This window comes from Phasianus colchicus, chromosome 18 (assembly GCF_987193195.1).
Source record: "Phasianus colchicus chromosome 18, bPhaCol1.hap1.1, whole genome shotgun sequence".
Taxonomy (NCBI): Eukaryota; Metazoa; Chordata; class Aves; order Galliformes; family Phasianidae; genus Phasianus; species Phasianus colchicus.
In genome coordinates, this window is record NC_143453.1 from 4,423,632 (window position 1) to 4,446,823 (window position 23,192).

At 42.7% G+C, this 23,192-nt stretch overlaps 2 protein-coding genes across 10 annotated transcripts in view; one reads left to right on the forward strand and one right to left on the reverse strand.

Annotated features, from left to right (window-relative positions):
• Positions 1 to 309: 309 nt before the first annotated feature.
• EIF4ENIF1 (eukaryotic translation initiation factor 4E nuclear import factor 1) lies at positions 310 to 21,873 on the reverse strand. Of its 6 annotated transcripts, none has more exons than XM_090120766.1 (19): positions 21,788 to 21,873; positions 20,661 to 20,784; positions 17,036 to 17,109; positions 16,082 to 16,209; positions 15,257 to 15,552; positions 14,488 to 14,689; positions 12,719 to 12,894; positions 11,430 to 11,565; positions 10,926 to 11,105; positions 8,663 to 8,892; positions 7,772 to 7,843; positions 6,706 to 6,889; positions 5,953 to 6,032; positions 5,458 to 5,597; positions 5,200 to 5,284; positions 4,160 to 4,292; positions 3,132 to 3,476; positions 2,754 to 2,918; positions 310 to 2,198 (listed from the first exon to the last, which is right to left on the reverse strand). In XM_090120766.1, exons 2-19 carry the CDS (start codon positions 20,778 to 20,780, stop codon positions 1,972 to 1,974), a joined length of 2,973 nt encoding a protein of 990 aa, XP_089976892.1. In that variant the 5' UTR covers positions 20,781 to 20,784; positions 21,788 to 21,873; the 3' UTR covers positions 310 to 1,971. The 6 variants fall into 6 exon arrangements, with proteins under 6 accessions (XP_089976892.1, XP_089976893.1, XP_089976894.1 ...); XM_090120767.1 differs by lacking the exon at positions 21,788 to 21,873 and adding an exon at positions 21,118 to 21,280 and having other exon boundaries at positions 7,772 to 7,840; XM_090120768.1 differs by lacking the exon at positions 21,788 to 21,873 and adding an exon at positions 21,118 to 21,280 and having other exon boundaries at positions 5,953 to 5,987.
• The window catches only part of SFI1 (SFI1 centrin binding protein), a 40,618-nt gene continuing 38,980 nt past the window's right edge, over positions 21,555 to 23,192 (forward strand). The window contains exons 1-2 of one of the 4 annotated variants that reach the window (XM_031592277.2): positions 21,967 to 22,005; positions 22,605 to 22,685. The gene's annotated coding sequence lies outside the window, so the exon portion shown is untranslated. Of the gene's footprint in view, positions 22,686 to 23,192 lie in introns of all 4 variants that reach the window. The other 3 variants (XM_031592276.2, XM_090120762.1, XM_090120763.1) reach the window with 3 other exon arrangements.

Consider the following 23,192-nt stretch of genomic DNA (forward strand, 5'->3'; position numbering starts at 1 on the left):
CCCTTCCTCTAGGTGCTGCTTAGTGGCAGAGCAGGGTTCAGCAGCTGCTGCATGTGCATCTGGTACATCAGTATTTCATTCCTTACTCTTAAACCCTGGCTGTCAAGCTCAGCCTTTAAACTACTGCTAGTACAGTCAAACTGCTGCATTTAGATAACAGTACCTCCCCTAGAGCTGATAACACGTCCTAAAACAAAACCAGATCCATCATTCATGGAAAAATGCGTGAGCTGAAACTTCCTGGGGATTCAGCTCAAATCATGGTTCTAATGCTAAACCACCCATACACTGAAATGAGTTCCAGAGCAGTTGATACAGACAGCTGGTAGAATCAACTTTATTTACAGAATGTTACTGGGAAAGTGTCAAGTTAAAAAAGTATGAAAACAATCTTACAAGGACAAGCTGGTGATTGCATGTTTTACAGAGATTGTTTTATGAACAACCACTCGAAATATGGGTGACCCCCAACAGATTCCATATCTAATATCAGCTTGCTATTTCTATACAACATTGTCTCTGCTAGACTGAAACAAACCCACCACAGCATGCTGACAATTGTTCTAATAGTCAAGTGATTTTTTTTTCCCTTTCTGCTGCTGGTTTTGCATTCAGTGAGACTTATGAAAGAGCAAGTCTGTGAGAATTCTGGTTCTGCTTTCACTTTTTTTTTTTTTTTTAAAAAGCACAATGGCCTAAGCTAGATAGAAGACATGACAGCAGTACTAGACTTAACACAAGTGAGAAAGTGAAGTGAGGAACCATGCAGTAAAGGATGGAAAAAACACTGAACTGTTCAGGAAAGTGAAACAGGCTTAAAAGGAACATAGTATTTTAAAAACCAAATATACACAGTAAGATCACAAAACTACCCTCTCCTCCCCCTTTCAAACTGCAGAACAAGACTCCAAAAGCAAGTTTCACAGTAATTGCATCAGTAGATGCACACCAGGCTTAGGACAGTTCTTGGGACTCCCTTCTGTGCATAGAAGGGAAGGCAGTATAGAACATACCACACCTATGACTGAGGAGTTGAAGGGTGAGGATTTAAAGGCTCCATTTTGATGACCTTCAGTAACTTGTTTGAAAGATTAAAACAAGGAAAATACTGCAGCTAAACAAGGACCAGCACCAGCCCTCTTGGAAGAACTATGACCAGTAGGTACCAACAGTCTCTTTGCTTATGATAGATGAAGATTTGGCTTAGTATCACTGTACCTCAATGCCATTTGAAGACTAGACAATTCTCTCATTTGATGGCAAGAGTCACACACAAAGAATCGGACTTCTGTTACGCAGACAGCAAGGTGTGGGCTTTTTCACTTTGATGCTAGCTACACTGAGTGCACAGTACTTGACAGATGTGTTTGAGGGAGACCTACAGGAGATGAGCAGCAAGAAAAGGCAAAGCAACTTCATCCTGTTCACTCACACTTAGGATATGCAACTTTAATCTTAAACTCCCACATGTACAATGGAGAAAGATCCAAACCATAGGCACAACTAAAGCTTAACTGTCATCAGCTACTCTTATGTACAGCTGTATAGATTCAAAAAAAGCTATTCTATGTGTATATATACAAAAGATTGTTTATACACAAGTCTGTACACAAGGGTCTATACATTTAGTTCTCTGCAGGAGGAATTTATAGCTGCTACCCCTACACTAGAGAATATCAGCACTTCATTCACATATCTTACAAAACCAAAAAATAGACACTTCCAGGATTAAACTGGCTTTGTCTTGCATCTAAATTTCTTCAGGCTTCACTATTCAAGCCATAATGGATCCCTTAGTCTTGATGCAGACATGAGACCAGAACAGGTGCCATGTGCTTTAGTCTCTCAAAAGAAATCTTGCACAGAGTGCTAAAAATAAAAGCCCCAAAAAACAAACAGAGGTGAAGTCCTGACTATGGACATTTTTATCCAGTCTAAAGAATCACAAGTGTCCCACCCAGTGGTCACTGTTCACTGCCGATATTCCAGTTCATCTACACTGATGACTTTGGATGGCATGGAAGGGAGAGGCTGCTGCAAGACATCTGAACCAAACCACTTTGCAAGGCCAATGGGAGAGCCACTTCTCTGGCTGGGACGATGGTCAAGCTGCGTGTGCCCATGAGATAATCCAGTCCGAGACGACACATTCTGAGGGGTTGTTTGCACACCAGAGGGTGATCCCTGTGCTCCAGTGCCTGTGAAATGTAAAGCTATTTGAAGTGGAGTAGTGAATTTGCCCAACAGTGCAATTTCCCCTAAAGCAACTGATACCTCATATGAGCATTTTGCACATAAGCCAAATGTGACTTTTACATTCTATTAATCCTGGGAAATCAAGATCCCCTTGCTAATTTTCTTGTCGGTACTCCCACAGACTGCCTGACACTACCAGTTCTGGACACAGTATCATGTAGGTTTTCACTGGAAAAAAAAAGCAGAGAACATCTTACTGGAGGTAAGATGGCCTTCCTCACCCAGAAAGGAAGGAAAGACTGCACACGTGTAAGACACAGATCCATCAACAGCAACACATCTTGAAGCTGAATGCTTCACTTGGATTTTCTTCTGGTATGAGAACCCATTGTGGCCAAAACTACTCTGACAATTTAGATATTCATAATCACTATTCTTGTGTAGATATCATAGTAACTTCCTGTTATTCCTATGTCCTAAAGCTAGCCAACAAGTATACTAAGAACACACTGCCAGTGTTTGAAAACCTCACACTTCTCTTGCATGTTTTAGCTTACCTGATCTTTGTAGTTGCTGTTGCATCATTGCTAGCTGCAAAGGTGTCCCAGAGCGTGGATTTAAGATGTGATGGCTGGCTGTTGGTAATGGATAAAAAGGTTGGCCAAGGATGGGAGCAGATATTCCTTGCAAGTGAGACAGGTCCACTCCAGGAGGAAGCATACCTGTTGAACAGCAATGAGGAAGTTTCACTTAGTAGGCAGGAGGACCTTAAAGCAAAACTAACATTTATATTATAGATGAGCTGGAAGTTGCTACCTGGATTTTAAGAGTTTTCATGTAATAAAGACTGCCAGTAATAAGTAGCAATTTGTTCCCAATGCAAATGATTGCATGTTCATGACAGCGCTTAACTTAAGGGACAAAGTATGATTTACCTGCTTGAAGTAAAGGAAGATGTTGTGGATGAACCCCTTGCGACAGCATTCTCTGGACCAATCCTGGATGCAGTTGATGAGCAGGTCGCACAATTGGTACATGGGGAACAAGGGGTACTTGATGAACAGGACGGAGGAAAGGGCCTCCTGGTACTGGGGAGGCCATCGTAGGAGTCTTTCTACCAGCTGACTTAGGCCTGTAGTCTTGCTCTTTGGTACAACGATTTGCTTGAGTAAGAGGTGTGGAACATGCAGAGCGCTGCAGTGCAGGTAGTTTGGTACCTAAGGTGGGCAAAGTTTCTTGATCTGCATTCTCCACAGAACTAGACAGTAGATTATCTGTAGCTAGAATTGAATACAACTATTATAGTCCACAGCTAGAGATTACATCTAATGAAAATTAAAGGTAACGACTATTAGATTGCTAAATTCCAAGACTAACTGAACTTTACTCATCTTTATATTCAATAGGAAACTTCTGTGAGCTACCTCTCTTGTTCATAGTACTGAAGTACAATGTAACAGCAACTGGACACTAGTTTTACTGGATCAATCAGTATTAAGCATTTCTTCTTAACAGCCACTTATATCAGTCAATGTGACAAAACACTTCCCTAACCAGCTACATTTGGGAGAGGTTAGTTGGTCTCAGCTTTAATTGTTCAGTTAAGATGTTGCAGGAGGGCTGTAAGTTGCTTGTATTCAATTGCTGGCATTGTATGCAATTATTATTGTGAATACTACTCATCCAAAGAGCTGTAAATAAGCACTTTTTGTCCAGGCCTCCTATGGTCAGTACCATTTACAAACAAGAATAATATAGATATAAACCTAACACTGCTGGAAGAATGCACTCAGATGTACATCTCCTTCATCTCTGTCTAACCCTTCTTATAGATCCATTTTTTTTTAAACACCTGTCTGCACTCCATAAATCAGAGGTATCTTAAGTCAGCCTGGACACATGTGCTGTAGCTCTTCAACTCTATTCCAAGTCTCATTCATGTGTGTTAAAGACATTACAATACCTTCATTTGGCCTCTGATTTTCATCTTTACCATCACTGACTTTCAGTTTCCCAGAAACTGGCTCTTCTTTGCTCTTCTCCTTACTCTCATACATCTTGCGAATCACTGAGGTAGGTGTAAAGGAAGGAGACAGCTGCAGAAAACAGTAAAAAGCAATTAGTGCTTATTACCAAGGCTGCACTACCTTAGTTGTGGGTGGACATCAATTCTAGTATACCCTTTCCATTTGAAGCTCTGTTTAATCAGCTACTTAATTCACTTACTTTGGTTCATTGTATTTCATCACTTTATTCTGTAGTTCAAGTACTTCTCTATTTTTTGAGAAAGTTTTTATGTTTGTTTCTCATGGAGCTAGTTGAAACCTTACTTGTATTAACTCATAGATGACAAATCTAGGAGAAAACTACTGCCTTAGCTCTAGTTTTCCCTATTTGAAAATATGTAACATTTGTGGAAGCCACTTGTTAAACATATAAAAAGTTCTTGCATCTGTTTAGCAGCTTGTGACTTATATTGGCCCTAAACTGCAAGTACTTGACTGATTAATTGGAAAGCTTAGACCAAAGCAACATACTACTGAAGATGGGGAGGCAGGCAGGATTGAGGCTTTAGTTTTTCAAAAGATACTATTTCAGCTTTCATTTAGATGAGTCATTTCATACCTGTACTGCAGACTAGTTTTTTCTACAGTGCCCAGCAATTTTCAACCCTTGTCTTTTGGAAGCCTGGGCATCAAAACATGAAGGCCTAGTTTTTCCATATAGTTATCTTCCTTTTGTTTGAGAAGACTGGGTCAAGAAAACACTAATGGGGCTTCTTCAGTTCTGGATACCACACTAATCAGAAAAGGCTATTTTTTGAAGTGAAGACAATCAGTTAAGCATCACATGCAACTAATCCTTGTATTGACATTATAATATTGCCCTTGTGATTCAATCAACTTCTCTTAACATCCTTCTGCTGACTATGATTGCCATGATCTTGTTACTGCAGCTACCTTTACAGCTCTTTCTGCAGTCATTCTGTATTGGGGTACTGACCATGCTAGTAATGGATGCTGTAGGGGCTGGAGAAGATGTATTCCCTCTGTGTCCTGGTGCAGGTGATTTAGTCACTCGCTGTTGTCTGTTGAAAAACAGGAAGTTAGAGGCAGTTCTACTCATCACTCAATGAAAGTCAAGATCACCAATACACAATACAAGCCCAAGTCACACTAGTACCAGTATCTTCTGAAAGAAAATACCCAAGCGAAAAACAATTGTCAATGTGCCTTTTATGTTTTGCAGTCAGATACCTACCTATTTCTATAGCCATCTCTGTTTTTGTCCATTTGTGGTTTTCCAAAGCCATGCTGATAGAAGTTTGCTGCCTGTATGGCTAAGTCATGCGGTAATGCGAGTCCCTCTAATGCAGCTTGTTGTATTTCCAGGGGACTCATCTGAAGTGGAGTTGCATTGGAAAAGAAAACACCACAAATCAAAGGTCTTCTTTAAAAGAAATAATACTAAAGATTTACTGCTATGTCTTCACAAAGCATCTGCCCACCAACAGCCTCTATTTTACTGAGAGACAACATGCTTAAAAGCTCTTAATATAGCCTAAGATAGGTCTAATTGCAGAGAGGTTTTGAGATGGTACTAAATTAGACTCCACATTTTCATACTTGGAGTTAACTAGAACAAGCACAAATTACATGTTTACTCAAACTTGTTTCCACAAGTTTTTTCTGGACTCCAAAATATAAAGATTATTAAGCAAATTTAACACATAAGCAAAAAGCACTTAGGTCTAACCTGTGCAGCAACTGGGCTCATGGGCTTCCTCACACCTGAAAATGGATCACCAAGCAATTGCTGAGAACCTTGTCCAAAACCTAATGAAAAACATTCAACAGTTGCATCTAAAAGCACTATCAGACTTCTCCCCCCTAGTTTATGATATATACCCTTAAGTAAACCATTTGTACCTGAATTAAAGATTGCCTGTCAAGACTCTCAGTTTCCCATTTAGCCAGTTCCCAAGCAAAAGATAACTTCCTTCCTAAACCTACTCCTCTTCCTTCTTATTGCTGAGCATTACATGGCATGGAGCAACTCTTTGGTTAATTCAGGTTATCTGCCTAGCTGTGCCCCTCAGTCTAATCTCTGGGGCTGCAGAATGTGAAACAGTCAAGGCCTCAACACTGTGCAAGCACTGCTTAGCAGTAGCTACAACAATGCTCTATCAGCTCGTTACACATCTAGAGCCTAGCACTGTGCCAGCTGCTAAAAAGAGAATAGACTCTTTCCCAGATGAAAATTAGTTTCTTATATAGTAGACCACATTTCAATGCACCAGAATTTACTGAGCTCCAGCTGATGTTGACTTCTAGATTTCTGTGATTAAACAGAGACCAACAAGGATGACATCTTGTACAGTCAAGAGGCAGACACTGTCCTACCACTGTCTACCAATGCCACCAAGTTTACTGTTCTATGAAGTGTTCTTAAAAAGAAAGTGTAATCATTCAAAAAATCCAGAAGAAACACTGTTTTAACAAGTCATACCAATAGGTGAAGATATTCTATGGCGCAGGTAATCTGCAGAAGCAGCTCGGGTTGGAAACACAGGTGGGATAGGGGGAGAGGGTGCTCTCTGTCCCAGTAAAGAGGCTCCAGGTTCCAAACCACTTATCAGGCCACTTAAGACATTTGATGAAGCAGGTCTGGTAATGGGTGGACCAAGAAGTTCCTATGAATACGTAACAGAAGAATATTCAGAATACAAGATTAATTTACACAGAAGAGCTCACTTTACTAGACTACAGGCTATGCTATTTTTAGCAAGTTAGAAGAGAAGGCTGACTTGTGCAACTAGACACTAAATCTGGTAGAATTAGACACCTAGCCAGGTTTCACAGAAGTGGCTCTAGAACTAACACCTCTGATTTACCTCCATAGAAACTACAATAGATACAAAATGTACAGTCACACTGATAAAGCAAATTTCAGCTACAAAACACTCTTTTTCAACAGTCATCACTGTGCATTTCTGCCAGCCATTAACAAGAGCCTGCATGCCATGCTTGTAAAAACCTACGCCCATGGATGTGACCACTGTCACCACTGCTGAAATGCACCACTCACCACCTCACTGTGCTGACATCCCCTGCTTAGTCTCCACAAACATTCAGCAAGCATCAATGAATGTCAACGGATGCCAGATCTCTCCTAAATGTAGAGGAATTCCATTCCACACCTTTACTTTGCACAAATTTCCATGTCAGATGCCACTTCAACACACTGCCCCTCTGCTGCCATCTATTCCACAGCAGCAAAACATAACAATACTGACAGGTTTAACCTTTACTGCCATCTCACCAACATCCGCCTTTGACATGCAGGCAAACAAAATAGAAGGTCTTACTTTCAAAGCAACCCTTGTATGTTTTCAAATTATAATCATGGGACATGCATCATAAGATGTTCAGAGTTCAGTTGTAAATAGCTTCCTTTACAGGGAGAATGGTCTGACCCCTTACAACTGCCTTAAAGCCTTATTTCCAAACATTATTTTGTATTTCTTTTTTTCCTAGTAGGGAAAAAAAAAATCTGAACAGCTTATAAGAAATACCTGCAGAATATTTTTTGATAGAGGCTGGCCTGGAATCTCTGGAGGTGACATTAAGTGACTCTCAAGGCTCTGCTAGGAGAAAGAAAACAGTTTAAGCTATACATAAGAATGACAAGCAATGTATTCATTAAGACACAATCCACATTCCTGTCTCAGTTATGTCGGTTTTGTCTGTTGTGAGGACTACAGTTTAGTCATCAGCCAAAGAAAATCCCAGAAAAGTTAAAGGCTGAGCAGGCTCACTGATATTCCTTAAGAAAACACTTAGTGTTAGACTGCTTGCAAACAGTTCAATAAACTCAAAGTACAACACTGATCCTTGAATTTATACAATTGTGCAAACTGGAAGAAATGCTAGGACAAGTGGGCAACTGAAGCAATGCAGAAATAAGGAGCACTGGTACAGCAAGAAACACGAGCTTCAGCTAAGCATTAATGACACCTAATTGACATATTTGATAGATGTCTTTCAATAGCAGTACTGAGGCAATCACTAATCTCTAGCATGTCTTCCAAAAGGAGCAGACTGAGGGTGTCTGCTATGCATGGCCAATACTTTTTTCCTTTTTTTAAAAAAAACAGATGTTTGCTTTTAATAGAAACGTTGACAAGTTCAAGTATAAAACCGAGCAGTGTCCTCTATAATAAAAACCAACAGAAACCTAATTGCTTTGGCTGGAGAAAACAAACAGCACATCAGTTTTATTATTGCTTTCTTCCACCTTCAAGCAACAAAATGGTAAATGAAAGCCACTATTTAATATCATGCCACCAGATTCAACCAAGCCCCACACGTTCTCAGAAGTGTAATGTAAGGGGTTTTCAATTTGTATCCTGTATCCTCACACAGATCCATTAACAGCTCACTAGAGACAGCTGTGTGTTACTTACATTGACTTTGGGCTGTGAAGGTAGAGTCCCACTTGCCTTCATGCTACTGACTAGTTTGTTAAATGCAGTCATATCCCCATCTTTCTTGATCTGTCTGGAGCCAGCTATGTTCAACGACTCCTCCATTTGCTCTGCCATAAATGGAGTAGCAATTTTCCCCTCCTGATCCACTTTTAGGCCTTTAAGCCCAGCTTCAACTTCTTCCACTGAAAGTACAACTCCTGAATGCGCTGAGAAATACAGAAGAAACACTGGTGAACTACAGCGTCCTTTTTAAAAGCAAGCTCCATTCTTGTGCAAGAGTTGAATACAAACTGTTTGAAAACAGGTTAACAGCCAAAAAAACTTGTTTTCTGATATCTGTACCAGCTGCTACACAGCATCTTACCTGTGCTTAGACAGACATCTTCATGGAGGTATCACCATGCACAAATAAGAGCATGTAAGGCACTGCAAGGGCCTGTTAAGTTTTCATTACCTTTAATTTACCCTGTGAGGCAAGCCATTACTTCATTTGACAGCATATTAAGACTGCATTTACTTTTAATACAGAATATTCATATGAAAAGACAGATTTTTATTTTTTATTTTTTTAACTTCAGACTGTCTTACAGCCACAGTGTAAGGAGTGTCAAGCTGCCTGAAGCTATCATAGGTACAGAGGATACATACCTGGAGAAGCCTCGATGCTTTGGACAATCAGTTGCACACTTAGTTGGGTGTGCATTAAGTTTGAAGTAGGCTTTTTTGCCCAAAAATTAAGAGCCATTACAGAAAGATTTCACTGGCATAATCACAGTAAGGTACAAGTGTTAATAAGCAGTACTTGCATTTGTATGCATGCATATATGCAAACTGATAACAAGGCTAGACAAGCATTATGGACCAGTCTGTTTGTCCCAAGGTATGACACCTTAACAGAAAAGAGAAAGGCACATGCTATGAATTGCTGAAGCAAGCAGTGGCCCAAAGAAACAAGATTTTTTGGAAATCTGGGCAAGAAGGTGAGATGAAGCAATGATTCAGACATGCAGAATGAAACACGAGGGAAAAGCATGATGCTGGCGGAGAGGAATTGGACTGGAAACTCCATAGTACTTGTAAGTTATGAGAATACATAACAAGTCAGAGTATGAATGGAAGCTTCCCCAGTTCTTTGTTCCTTCATTGTTGTTTTGTGAGGATCAAAGTTTAGAAATGGTTTAGTAGGAAATTCAGACCAAGCAGAACATTGAAAAGACTTGCACTTCTATTTAAGTCAAATTAAGAAAATGTTTTCCACATGTTAGCCAGACAGTTCCTGCTCCCAAACTGGATGCTTAAGAATATTTGCAATTCTTGGATGATTTCATACCCAGTTGCTTCACACAGATTGTGGAACAGCATTATATTTTGTTCAGTCCATTTCACAAGGCAATACATGCTGCTTGCCAAATAGAAAATAATTTGGAACAAGACTAAGATTTAAAAAAGAATACATGTATTTTTGTACCACCCTGCCTGCTATGGTGCCAAACATGCAAATGCATAACTGAAGAGTGCCCTTTAACATCAAGTTTAAGTCAGCCCTGAACTCATTTGATAACAGAATTCACTTTTGCTGGCAACTGCTAACAGAGGAAGTTACCTGCAATTCCATGATTCTAGTCAGGTTAGTGTAACAGAGACAAATCTGTTCTTATGTTGTACCTCAAGGTTAATTGTTTAATTAGAACACAGAACAGCAAACAGATCACTGTGATTCAAGTACTAGCAATAGTCTTGAGAAATTCGATTTTAGTGTTTAACAGTTTCAAGAAACACTAATATCCTCCAGCAATCTTTCATCTTTTTAGATCCCAGCACTTAATGGATCGATATGATCCACTAAAGATCCTGGCAAGAATTCAAACAAGTTTTCAGTAAACCAGAGTTCAGATACCACAGTTTCTGAACCGACATTACTGTTCTCAAGCATGACAAGCTTAAATAATGGCCAGAGAAAGCATGAATCTCAGCTCAAGACTTGCATTGTCCCAAGTTATGATCGTTACTGGCCAGTAAATGGTCTGAGAGTTGATGTCATCCTGTGATCAGGATGAAAAGAATTAAGCGAAGACACTAACATAACTAAGACTTGCTGAGTATTTTGTGATCTATAGTGCCAGTAAACCTGTAGTGCTTCCTACTTCTGGACTTGGTAGCTGATGTATCCAGAACACCAAGCCTCTTGGTTTGAGATACTGCACAATGAGAACTCCACAACATCTGAAGAGGCACTTACTGCTCTCTCTAAGCTTTTCCTTGTTGGCTGAAAGACTTGAGAGAAGAGGTTTTAAGTCCACTTTGGCTTTCTGTAGCATTTCTAGGATGTCCACTTTGTTTTCAGAGTGGTCTTCCAATGGAATGGGAGCAAAGTAGTTTCCAGAGTTCTGGCCAGGGGAGAGAATGGCTTGCTCTAGACCTGAAACAGCAAAACCAGGAGCACTGCCACATCAGTTTACCAACCCAATGTCTCAAGATGAACATACACTGGTAACCAAGTTCAACAGGTCACTGAGAAGTTACGCCTCACACCCTCTGCCCAAGGTCAGCTGAAAAGTCATTATGAGAATGACAAAAACACTTATAAAAACAGAACTTATAGCTGCTTATATTAAGAATTTCCAAAAGAACATCAGGTGCTTGAACCGCAGGAGATGCACTATCCTAAGGCGTACCTGCCACATTCTCATTAAACAAGTAGGAGGAAATACAAAAGAGACCATGCATTGTTCTGCAGTCTTACCTGCTAGTCTCTCCAGTTCCTCATGGGGTGTAGATCTCAAGCTGCTTGACCGACTTCCAGAACGACTGGGATTAGAAAACCACCTGCTAAACCTGCTGGCAGACACCGAACCTTCCCCTAGCACATCTTCTATCATCTGGATTATGAGGAAAAAAACCCAGAAGCTTATGATCAGAAAGATCTTTGAGAAGCTTTACTGTACAACCATGATTATTCTGTTATAGATAATGAGATGGGGACCCTCGAGTTTAGAAATTTTGAAATGCTTTTTCCTTCAAAATATAATAGCATTTGTATAATCAATGTTGGCAAAAATTCATTACACCTTTCATTTATACCAAAAATTTGTTCAGATTTAAATAAGAACTGAAAAAGCATCACCCAAATACTGCACCTATGACATTTCAAAGTGGATGTGTGAGAAAAGCAGCAGAAGCATTTGCTAAAAGAGATAAAGCAAGTTATAATAGTCAAGTAAATCTGGACAGATATAGGCCAGTCTTGGTCCCTATCAGGGCATAAACAGTACTTTGATTAGCTGAGTTTTCTGCAGCCATGACTCACTTCAGCTCCAAGGACAGAGCCTTGGATGATATGCAAGGACAACTCCCCAGCCTTGGAGCATTCCACAACAGGTGGGGCAGAAGGCCAGTAGCCAAGAGCTACCTGCTTGCACTTCACATCCTGAACTACTGTGACTAAGAGGGTTCCATTCTTCAGATCAACTGAGTCTAGCAGCTAGATCCTTCTCCCTTCAGCCTGACCTGACTTCACTGAACAGGACTTTGTTGAGTTGATCAATCAAAAGCCACTCCCATTCATACTGACTGTTTACTCCTTTGCTACATGAATTTCAACAGCAGAGCACTGTAGAACTTAACTCAAACTAAAGCATCCTGTATCTTGCAAGAGATTCCAATTAAAAGTTTGCTCAATGCGTATAGGTGAAGTTTCATCATACAACATTTCAGACCAAAGGAATAACAGCTTTCTTCCACCAGAGAAGTTCACTGAAACAAGTGGAGCTCAATACTATTTAAACAACAAAAAAATAAGAAAGTGATTTTGAGTCTTTCTTCCTTCTTTGCATTATTACAAACTCAAACTTTCTTTAGAAATAAAGAGATAACATTCAGAAGCAGCACCCTAGCACACCAAAATTCAAGTTCTGAAAGGCTGTCTTAGACTTGCACATCACATTAAGCAACTTTAGAAGCAAGAAACTGTAACTGGACATAGCAATCTGAAGTTTCTCTTATGAGTACACTTAGCTTAAAGAAAAAGCTCACCGAAGCCAGGCCAGGAACACTTTTATCCAAGTTGAAAAACTCATTGAAGTCAAACTCCCCTGGAGCTGGTTCCGGTAAGACAGCTTCCCTGGGAACTTCTTGATCTGCTGGAGTTTCATTGGCAAGGACAGTTTGCACTTCATCTTCTTCTGCCACTCCACCATTGCATTCTATCCCTTAAGAAGAAAATCAAATAGCTGCTGAATCACTAGACTTCAGTATTTCCTATGGAAACAGTACCTAACAGGCAATACGTTCACCCAGTCATTACAAACATAGGAGCAAAGTAGTTTAACCACCTATGTGATACTCTGTCACTGGTTATATATCAATTGATCTGTTTAACCTGAAGAAAAGAAGCCCAAGGGGGAACCTCATCACTTATGACAACTTCCTGAGGGGAATCCAAGGGATGTCAGTCTCTTCTTCCTGGTAACTTATGGTAGGATAAGCAGAGCAGCATAAAGCTGTGCTGGGGAGCTTCAGACTGGACATCAAAAAATCCTTTACAGTAAGGCTGGTTAAACACAAACAGGATTCCCAGAGAAATGGCTGATGCCTGTCAGCATTCAAGCAGCATTTAGATAATGCTGTCAGTAACATGCTTTAACATTAAGTTGGCTCTGAAGTGGTCAGGCAGTTGGACTGGATCTTTGAAGCTCCCTTCCAACAGCAGTAATCTATACTGCAATGGCTGCAGCCTGCCACAACAGAAACCAAGACTCACTACATCTTTAGTAAAGGAATTCTAGTCTTTAATTATGGCTCTCTGCTTCAAAACACGAAAATGAGACTTGCATTGAAACAGTAATTAACTATATCCTAATCAACCCAGGAAAGTACACAGAACAGAGATGAGATGTACTGTTACACCAAGCAGATATAGCTATCCCAGTAAGTTAACAGCTGTTATTCTTCCATGAAGAATCCTCTGGAAGCTTTTGCTTTCTTCCTAGAAATTCCATACACTAGGCTCCCTGAAAGCTGGTACTTGATATAAGTAAGCATTGTTAATATTGTTAAGAATGTATGTAAGTAATGTAAGAATTACTCCTATTCCCCTCAGCAAGAGAAGTATACACATACAGGCTTACTAAGCTTGCAAGAAAGCTGTAACTCAATACAAACCTAATGTAACTGAAACTATGTATTCATTTAATATAGTACAGCTTAATTCTGAAGAGTACAGGTTTATTTTGCCCAGCTGTAAAATTGTTAGCAGTAAGAAGCCACCTTTCTTGCCTCAGTCAAGTTTGCACTACAGCTTTTGCTAGGGTAGTGGTACAGCTGTGATGGCCAACAACCACAGAGTTCAGATTTAGTCTCCAAATTCAATTTAAATTTATGTTGCTGTTTGCAGCTGTAGAACTGTATGTCCAACTGAGTATTCCTAATGCATGCATTATCATAGAAAAAAGAATATTTGAAGTATCTCAAAGCATAGTTTGCTTAGTTTAAACCAATTATTTAGTCAGTAGGATACAAAAGTAGACAAAATCCTTTCAGGAGCCTATGAATTCCTAAAACCAGTCCATATCCACGAAAGTTTCTTCCAGACCCTAAGTTCTGCCTTTCAGACTGCAAATAGCTTTAAGTGATACATTACTCCCCAACTCATAACCCTTCTGCTTCAGCATAACCTAAGGCTATGCAGGACAGAGGCTGGTAAACTGCATTACCCCTGACACTTGCCTGTATCTGTAACAGAATCATTTCTACATCCAGCAACATGTAACAGACAAAAAAGCCTTTGTCAAATGTACCACTACCTTCTTTCAGTGAGGCTGTGCGTCGTCTTGTACGTTTTCTCCCTTTGTGATCTTCCTCTAGAATTTTGTCATCAAAGCCTGTGAGCTCAATCGTTTCAGACTGACTTGTAGGACCAGCAGAGAACCACTCAGGTTCCTCTTCTGTGTACGAGTCATTCCTTCTCCGCTCCCCAAAGACACGTTTGCTATCACCAAATTCCCTCTGAAATGGATGTTAAAAATACTGTTAACCACTGAATGTAGTTCCATAACATTCCTCCCTGATCTCCAAAGCAGATGACACTATTTCCCACCCATCATCTTGTTTTTCTTTTTTAAAGCACATTCAGCTTGCCTATTCAATTTTAAACTTTACAGCTGAATTTCTGCTTCAGTAATGAAGGCTATTGGTCTGCAAGGGCCTGTATAAACTCAGTTCTGTTTCCAGAAAGATTTTTTGTACTGTTTAAAACAAATATCTTGAAGCATAAAAGCTTCCATATGCTGACAACATCTAGGTCAAGAACTATTAACTGTGAGACTTCTTAGTATCTTGCTATTGCATTTATCATAAGAGATGTTTGTAGGATACATAGAATTGGATGTATCCCAGTTCTCCTGGAAAAGGACTGACACCTGAAGCTCTGAGTGCTCATCCATTAGATCATAAAGATTCTCTTTAAGAACAAGCCCACTTGTGTGAACACTAAACTGGACTTGCCTATTCCTGTCACTTTTAGTGCAGACTGTCCAAAAACATATTAGTATCAAGCAGGAAAAAAGAACAAACCCTGAAACGTTTATCTTTGTAGTCCCTCTCACGATCTCTGTCTCTTGCATCTCTAGAATCACGTATATCTTTTTCACCACCCCTGTGGTCTTTATCAAAGTTACGTGAAGAGATAATTCTTCCACTGCCAATCCTACGTCCACCAATAACACGGACACCATCATTCTCTTTTTCTAATGGGCTGCCTGCTCGACGTGAGCTAACAGCTGCAGTTACATGACAGCCACCTCCAAAGCTTCGTCTTTGTGGACTTAAGACAACATCCAAGTCATCTTCTTTCACTCGCTCTCTCGGATCTACAAATCAAAGATCACACAAAGTATTTAGTTGAATGTAACAGTAAGCACAAGCTAGTTATCCACAAGATAGCCTTCTATTCCACAGCCTTGCTCCTATCCTAGAGCTTTTTGAAGGATAACATCCATAATTTATTTATTGCCACACATCACAGAAAGATGAAAATTAAAATTAACAGCTAGATATTAAGGAATCTTTGTTCTGTCACCCAGAAAGTCCCTGCTCTCATTTAGACCTCCTAAGTACATACCCAATCATGAAGCATAGAAAACTACCCTCTGTAACTGCATAATTACAGATGTACTTACTACTACACTGAAAAAATAGTAGGTGATAACAGACTGCTAAGTTCCATACAGTTACCTGCATACCAGAAACAAGTTATACCTGGAATCACCAATGTCTCCTTGATACTTATTTTATGTAATCAATTTTCAGACATTTTTTTCATTCGTGTCATCCCAAAGGAAAGGTTTTGCCAACAGCTCATGTTTAACTTTGATTCCTGTACTGTAAGAACATACTCACCTACTATCCTACGCATAAGAGAAGTCCGATCTGAATCCAAATCTTTTTTAAAGCTTTCCACTGGTGAAGTCCTCCCTGAACTCGGATATAAAGATGCATGCCACTTCTCTGGATCCCAGACACCATCACTATGAAAAAAAGAAACCAAGTTGCAGGATTGCTTGCTACTTCTAGTCTAGTAAAGAAATCATAACACTGTTCCTGAAAACTAGAACCCACTGGCCATCTGTACAAATGAGATCTACCTCCCACCTAACTTCTCAATCTTTGACTTACTACACTTCGTGACCTCATATGATATTCCAGATCCTTCCCACAAACATAAGTATATCATATATGCTTAGACTGTAGAACATACATTATCCCACTAGGTATCAGGGAAGTTTGCCTGACATGGTGATAAAAATAACTCAAGTGGATCAAGTGTCTCAGTTCTCAGGCATTCTGGAAATTCTCTCAATCTCATACTTGTCCAAAAAAACAATCTGGTATTGGAGATCTTGCTGTTTAGCAAACTTCTCAGCACAAGCCAGGAATCCTCTCACCTTCATTTTAAAATGAGGTACACTGTTAATGTGGGAGAGTAATCCATTAAGCAAGTCAGCCTGTTGTAACATGACCTCGTCAGTGCTGTACACCCACCTAATATCCTTGGTATCATTTTAAATAAATCAAACAGCACAAAAATCATGCTGAAGGATAGTTCTTGCATGTCTGTGAGATTTGTACAGTGGAAAGGATTTTCAGATGGATCTTACATTACAATATTTTCCAAGTACAGATTTCCCAATTAGAGCATTCAGTCTCTTCTACTAGATTATTGCTTCTGAAAATACTTTGGTACACTTGCAGCAAAATAAGAGGAACTTCCCAGCTAAGAAAGAACTATTTGATATTTTAACTTCTGCTTTGGAAATAGATGCATGTAGTTTTTTTGTATAATCAAGAAAATACCTGTCATATTTTTCAGAGAGACAAGAAGGTCTTTGCTTAGAGTAGGGACGCTCTTTAATATCCAGCAGTTCCTCCTAGAAAAAAAAACAAGTTTTTAGTTTTAATTCTCACCCAGACAAGATTTAAGTGACTCAAATATCCGTTCCAGACCACCTATTCAGTTTAGTCATTTCATCTGACAAGCCATGTTTCCCAGTGTATTAGTTCATTTCCTGTTAAATAAGACAGTGAAAAGTTGAAATCAATTTATTTTTCAGTTCTTTTACCAATAGCCTTTGAGCAAATTCTCCATTACTCAGAACTATACATCTCACTCTCCATTACCTCTGCCTACTATGCTGGAGACAATGTAATGCTGTTTGACAATCAAGAATGAGTCTCACCTGTAAGACTGATACACTGCAGAGTAAGTTAAAGCATCATGATTAACACAGAACAAATTTTAGTGTGTGATTCAGGTGCCAAGAGTATTTCACTGAGCTAACTTAGAATTTAGACTTAGCATTTATATGAGTCAGTACAGGACTTCCAAAAATCAAAGGTTTCCAAACAAACTAACAGTTTGAATGATCCTGAAAGCTGGTTTCTGAAAATAATCTGGAACGAATCATACAGACTTATATGACAAATCAGTATGACTTCTGTGTATGACAAAGTAGTAGCAGCATTGCTTAACAAGTAAATTCATATTTCTTCTGATATCTACTCCACTGTAGATGACAAGAATAAAAGAGCAAGTTTTATTCATGAACATTAACCTCAAACCCACACTGACATGAAGTACTAAGTCTTACTAGGTCAGGTTTGAACTTCATTAACACTTAAGGCTGTCTACATCAGCCATGTTTGCTCACCCATTTCCCTGTACAATTTAGCTTACAAGCACAACAGACACACTGACATTGGAGCTAGCAAGTTTTCAAGATGGAATGAAAATCACTGTGTTCAATGCTATGTAAGATTCAGTTTGTAAAAATAAAAGCATTACATAATACCAATTACTAAAGCAGATCTGGAAATTCCAGACAAGCTTGCCATTTCTGACCATCAGCCATTACAAAATATCACCTATAGTTATTCTACCCAAGACAAATTGATGCTGAATGATATTTCAGTTTTACACTTCCTACCAGCTTCCAAATACACTCTTGAGTTGATAGCTGTGACACCCTGCCTAGCCAGCCATTTCAGGGAGACTAGCAATCTACCTTCTCATTGCAGCCTGCCACATTCAAAAAGCACTTATAGTGTGATCAGTGCTTTGAATCACATAGTTATACATAGTAAAGATGCACATTTGTAACTCTGTTCGTGTATCTTCTGCAGATTGCCCTTCTTCAACCTGCCTTCCTTCTGACATTAGCCATACTGAAGAAGGCTCTGTCATCCAAGAGTAATGCATTTACACAACAGCTTTCACATTATCATCCCCATGGATCTAAAATCAGGTCAGTGGCTACATTAACAAGCTATGCTTAGGATCTTAAGTGTTAAGTTCTATCCAAGCACCATACAAATGTACTTCCTGAGCATAACCCTGTCCTAGTCCTCATCAAAATGAATTTTTCCCCAGCACCATCTGACAACCTGGACAGCAAATATTTAAACAGAAGGAGGCTGGACTCTCTGCCCAGTCTGCCAAAATAAACTTTGATCTCTGAGGAACATCAATGCTGTAATACTATCATAGTCTGATGTAGGTATGAGGACTATTAACAACACTGCCCAATACCAGACTTGGAAATTTACTATTTTGTTGGCCACGAGAGGGAGTTCATAGACCTCAAACAGATTTCATTGCAACTTTTCTTCTGAAGTGAGGAGCATTTCATTTATGAGCTGCACACCCTGGAGCAACAGCTTCTAAAGCACTAGAAGACAGCCTGGAATACACAACATTTTGTCTTAAGAGTAGATTGATGCCAGTACTTCCACAGTGCAGCTTATTTTGTTCCTTTGTTCATTTTTTTCTTAATTCACACAACAGAGCTCATAAGAAGAGAGGAAAAAAGTATTTTTAGCTGTTAGTGAACACTCATGTTCAAGCAGTTCACAAGGACTCATCACATGAACCAGCTCTTGTCCCACTGTAAGATAATCTAAATTATTAGGAGCTCTCTCCCTACTTTAAATCAGCAGTACATGCCCTGAAGCAGTGTCCCCCCCACCCATAAATAGTATTAAACTGATCAAGTGAAAACCAATCATGGTGTCAGTGATATCAAACAAAACAGTTACCCAGAAGAAAAATAGCAGTATTGTGCAAGATGTTTTAAAAAAGTCAAAAAGGGTGAGAAATCAGAAACCAACAGATAACTGGTGCCTTCTGGCACTTTATTCAGATCAGAGCTACAGGCAATAATAATACTGGACATACAGCTGCATTGGTTTATTCACATACTAAACCCTGCACTACCTGAGCACAGACCAAAAAAGCAGTCAATTTGCAGTTGCATTCAGTTTCTCTTTCTAGGAGGAGCTGAGCAATACCAAGCAAGGACAGGCACAGATTTTCTAACGAACAGCTTAAAGATAACTCCTCTCCTCCACTTCAGGAATAATTCAGTATCAAGTTCCAAACAATACTACCCTCTGCATCTTCGGTTAAGATGTACATCTCGTCTGAGAAAAGGGAGGGAAAAAGAGAGCCATACTATTCCCACATCAGTTTTGCCACTGTGACACCAAGCTGCTTGGCTTCTTTGTAGTGTCTAGTCAAAATAAGGCAGCCCTGCTATCTCAGCAGGGCAGAGTCTCACTGATAACTTTTCTCCTTTAAAAAAAATACACCATCTCTAAGAATGAAACAGCTCTGCATTTCTCAAGTAAGATAACACAATCAGCAGCAGCATGCTGTCTCACACTGTTCCTCACTTTGAGCCATTTGTTGTAAAACAAGTTAATAGATTTCCACACAAAGCAGTGACCACCTGTTCCCACAGCTTTCAGCAACAGGAAAAAAAAACAACTGCCATTAAAAGTTTTCTAAAAGCATGTTTCAGCAGTGATACCAAAAGCTCAAACAAAATTTGAACATTAAACCACACAGTATATTAGCTCCATATTGAAAGGATCTTTATTTGCAAGTTAGTTAATTAAAAAGACTGAGTATAAGAACAAGGGTTATCACAGCCAAATGTGAGCACCTGTGCTGAAGCTTTCACACTCAGCACTGGTTAGAATCACATGTGAACATGCTTCTAAAACCTCACTATGAGCAACTGCAAGTAAGATCACAAAAGGCATCTTAACAGACACAGACCGAAGCTGCAATTACATCTGTGGGCTGTGTGTTATAAAGAAACGGGCCAATTTAGAGTAACACTGCGGATAAGAGAACGACGAAGCACAAATGCTGAGAACAGCTAGAAGAGCAGCATGCTTCAGCCTCCCCAGCACACGCACCAAAGCGCTGAGGTATTACAATAAAGCAGTGGCAACGAAATGTCTGTTGAGACCAGGGCCGTGCAGCTCCATCACACCCAGCGTGCCCTGTGCCCTGCAGCAAGTCCCGACCCACACAGCGGCCGCTCACAACCCGTGCTCCGCTCCCACCGGCTCTCCCTCCCTCGTTACCTCGGCGGCCAACAGCTCCGCGCAACTCGCAGAGGCAGAGAGCACTTACTTTCGTATAGCGATGGGGGTATTTCGTCGCAGTTCTGTTCAATTCCAGAAAAGCATCACCATTCTCAGCTTCCGTTATGCCTCCTCTTTTATCCATGGCTACGTCAAAGCCTTTAACCATGGACCTGGCGAGGAACAAACGAGACACTTCATTCGGTGACGCGCATCGCCGGGCCGGAGCGAAGCCGGCGGCCAGCGGAGCAGATAACCGCGCGGCGCAGCAGCACGCGGGCTGCCCGCTCTCCGCTCCCCCCGCTCGAGCGGAGCGGCTCCCCGCCCGGCCCCCGCAGCGCAGCGCAGCGCCCGGCTCCGGCGCGCCCTCGGCACGGAGCGCCCCGCGGCCCGGCGCGGCGGGAGGCGCGGATCTCCTCACGGCGCCGCGTTCCGCTCGAGGCCTCGCGGCCGCCCGCGGCGCTTCCCGCTCCCGGCTCCGCTCCCCCCCGCCCTCCCGCTCTCACCCCTCGGGCGCTTCACGCGCACCGGGCCGGCTCCGTGCCCTGCCCGCCTCCGGCCCCTCCGCGGCTGCCTCGCGCGCCCGCTCCCTATTCGCCCGACTCTGTCTCTCCTCAGCCGCCGTAACCGGGGCCTTCCGCCGCCCGCCCCGCACCCATTTAATGGCCCGCGCGCAGGCGCGGCGGAGGGCGCTGGAGGCCGGGCTCCCCCGCGCGGCGCCTGACTGGAAAAGCCGGGCACGGCGCGGGGCCGAGCCGCCCGCCGCGCCGCGAGCCGCCCGCCGCCGCCCCCCTCGTCCCGTCCCGCCGTCGTCGTTCCGCGCCGAGCGCCGCGCCGGGTGAGCGAGGGCGGGCGAAGCCCCGGGCCCGCAGGCGGCTGTGCGGGCAGCCCCGAGGGACGCGGCGCGCGCCACGTGCGGGCGGGGCGGCGGCGGCGGAGCGGAGCGGGGCGGGAGCGGCGCCGCGGAGGTGGAACGCCGTTTCGGCGGCGCTCGGGCCGGGCGTGGCGCTGCGGGACCGATCGCAGGCGGGGGGACGGCCCGGCCCGCGTCGCCGCAGACGGTCCCGTCGGCGGCGGACGCGCCGTCCCGTCAGCGCCTAGCGGTGTAACGCGAGTTAACGGATACCCGCGGCAGAAATTCCCTGAAATAAATGACGGAGCGTCGCTCCGCTCTACCCCGGCTGCGGCACGGCAGCGCTCCGGCCCTCCCCTCGTGGCGGCGCTCTGCTTGCGGTGGCCCGCGCTCCTCCGTGCCGCCAGGGGGCGCTGCGCTGCGCGGGCGGCGCTCCGGCCTCCCTCAGTGGTGCTGGGCGGGGCGCGGCGGCGAGGCGGGGCTGGGTTGTGCCGGGGCTCCGCCCGCGCTGCGAGGGGACGCGCGGGGCTGCGGCGCTCCGGTGAGGGAAGAGGCCGAGGGGAGGGGCTGGAGGCGGCGTGGCGGCCTCGGCCCTGAGTGAGGGCCGGTAGCTCCGGAGCCGCGTATCGGCTGTCTGCGGTTCTCGGCTGTTTGTCCGGAAGCGCAAAAAGCGTTCGGGTTCTGCGTCTTCTCTGCCGGGGGGAATTTCGTGCGGCCCCGCCTCTGAACAGCTCGAGGCTGACGGGCCCTGAGAGGCCGGTGTGTGGCGGGCAGCCCGGCCAAGGCACGGCGTGGGCTGTGGGGCCCTTCTGACCCGTTCACCTGGCTGCAGCAAGGTGTTCTGGCACACCTTCAATCTAACGTGTTGAAATCTGAGCTCCGGGGTTTGTACAGAGCCTTACTTTCTGTGACGCCCGGAAGTTTTGCTGGGTAGAGTTCACTGTTTGATTCGTTTTCTTGTGTTTGTGGATGCTGGAGGTTTTTAAAAAATGGAGTCAGATGGGTTAGGTACTGATTTTCTATCCCTTGGTTGGCCCTATGGTCATCTGTTCCACTTTACACCATCTTTCTAGCACAGCTTTACCCAGGCGCAGCTTCTGTCGTAGGGTTCACACACTTATGGCTGTTTATTGCCTACAGATCTGTCAGCAAGGCTGCGAGTGGATGCTTTCCATGTTCAACATCTAGAAATGCGTGATGCTCTTTGCGTATTCAGGTGGGGTGAGTGGAGTTCCTGTCGTTCTGCAGATACGGAGTGCATGGGATGGAACAGTTCCGTGTGAGGACAGGCTGAGCTGAGACTGTGCAGCAGGGGAGGAGAAGGCTGGGGGGAGAGCTGAGAGCAGCCTTCAGTATCTAAAGGGGGTCTATAAGAAAGAAGGGGAGACTCTTTAGCAGAGTCCGTTGCGATGGGACAAGGGGAATTGGTTTCATGCTGGAAGATTTAGACTGGATATAAGGATAAAGTTTATTTAATAAGGGCCCAGGAACTGCCCAGGTTGCCCAGAGAGGTGGTGGCTCCCCATCCCTACAAACACCCGAGGTCAGAGGATGGGGCTGTGAGCACCTGGTTAGCTCTGGGTGTCCCTGTGCACTGTGGGGGGTTGACTGGATGAACTTTAAAGGTCCCTTCCAACTCAAATGATTCTGGATCCACGTTTCTTTGATGTAACATAAACCCACCTGATGGATTCTTCACAAATAACCAGAACAAATTTCTTTATTCAA

Excerpts from the sequence above, each read along its gene's own strand:
- EIF4ENIF1 (XM_090120766.1), bottom strand. The coding sequence starts at position 20,780 with ATGGTTAAAGGCTTTGACGTAGCCATGGATAAAAGAGGAGGCATAACG. Across the intron at positions 4,293-5,199 it reads CAGCATCCATTACTAGCATG|CTGTCTCCTTCCTTTACACC; the intron begins GTCAGTACCCCA and ends TGTTTTCTGCAG. Across the intron at positions 2,919-3,131 it reads TCTTCCTTTACTTCAAGCAG|GTATGCTTCCTCCTGGAGTG; the intron begins GTAAATCATACT and ends GCTGTTCAACAG.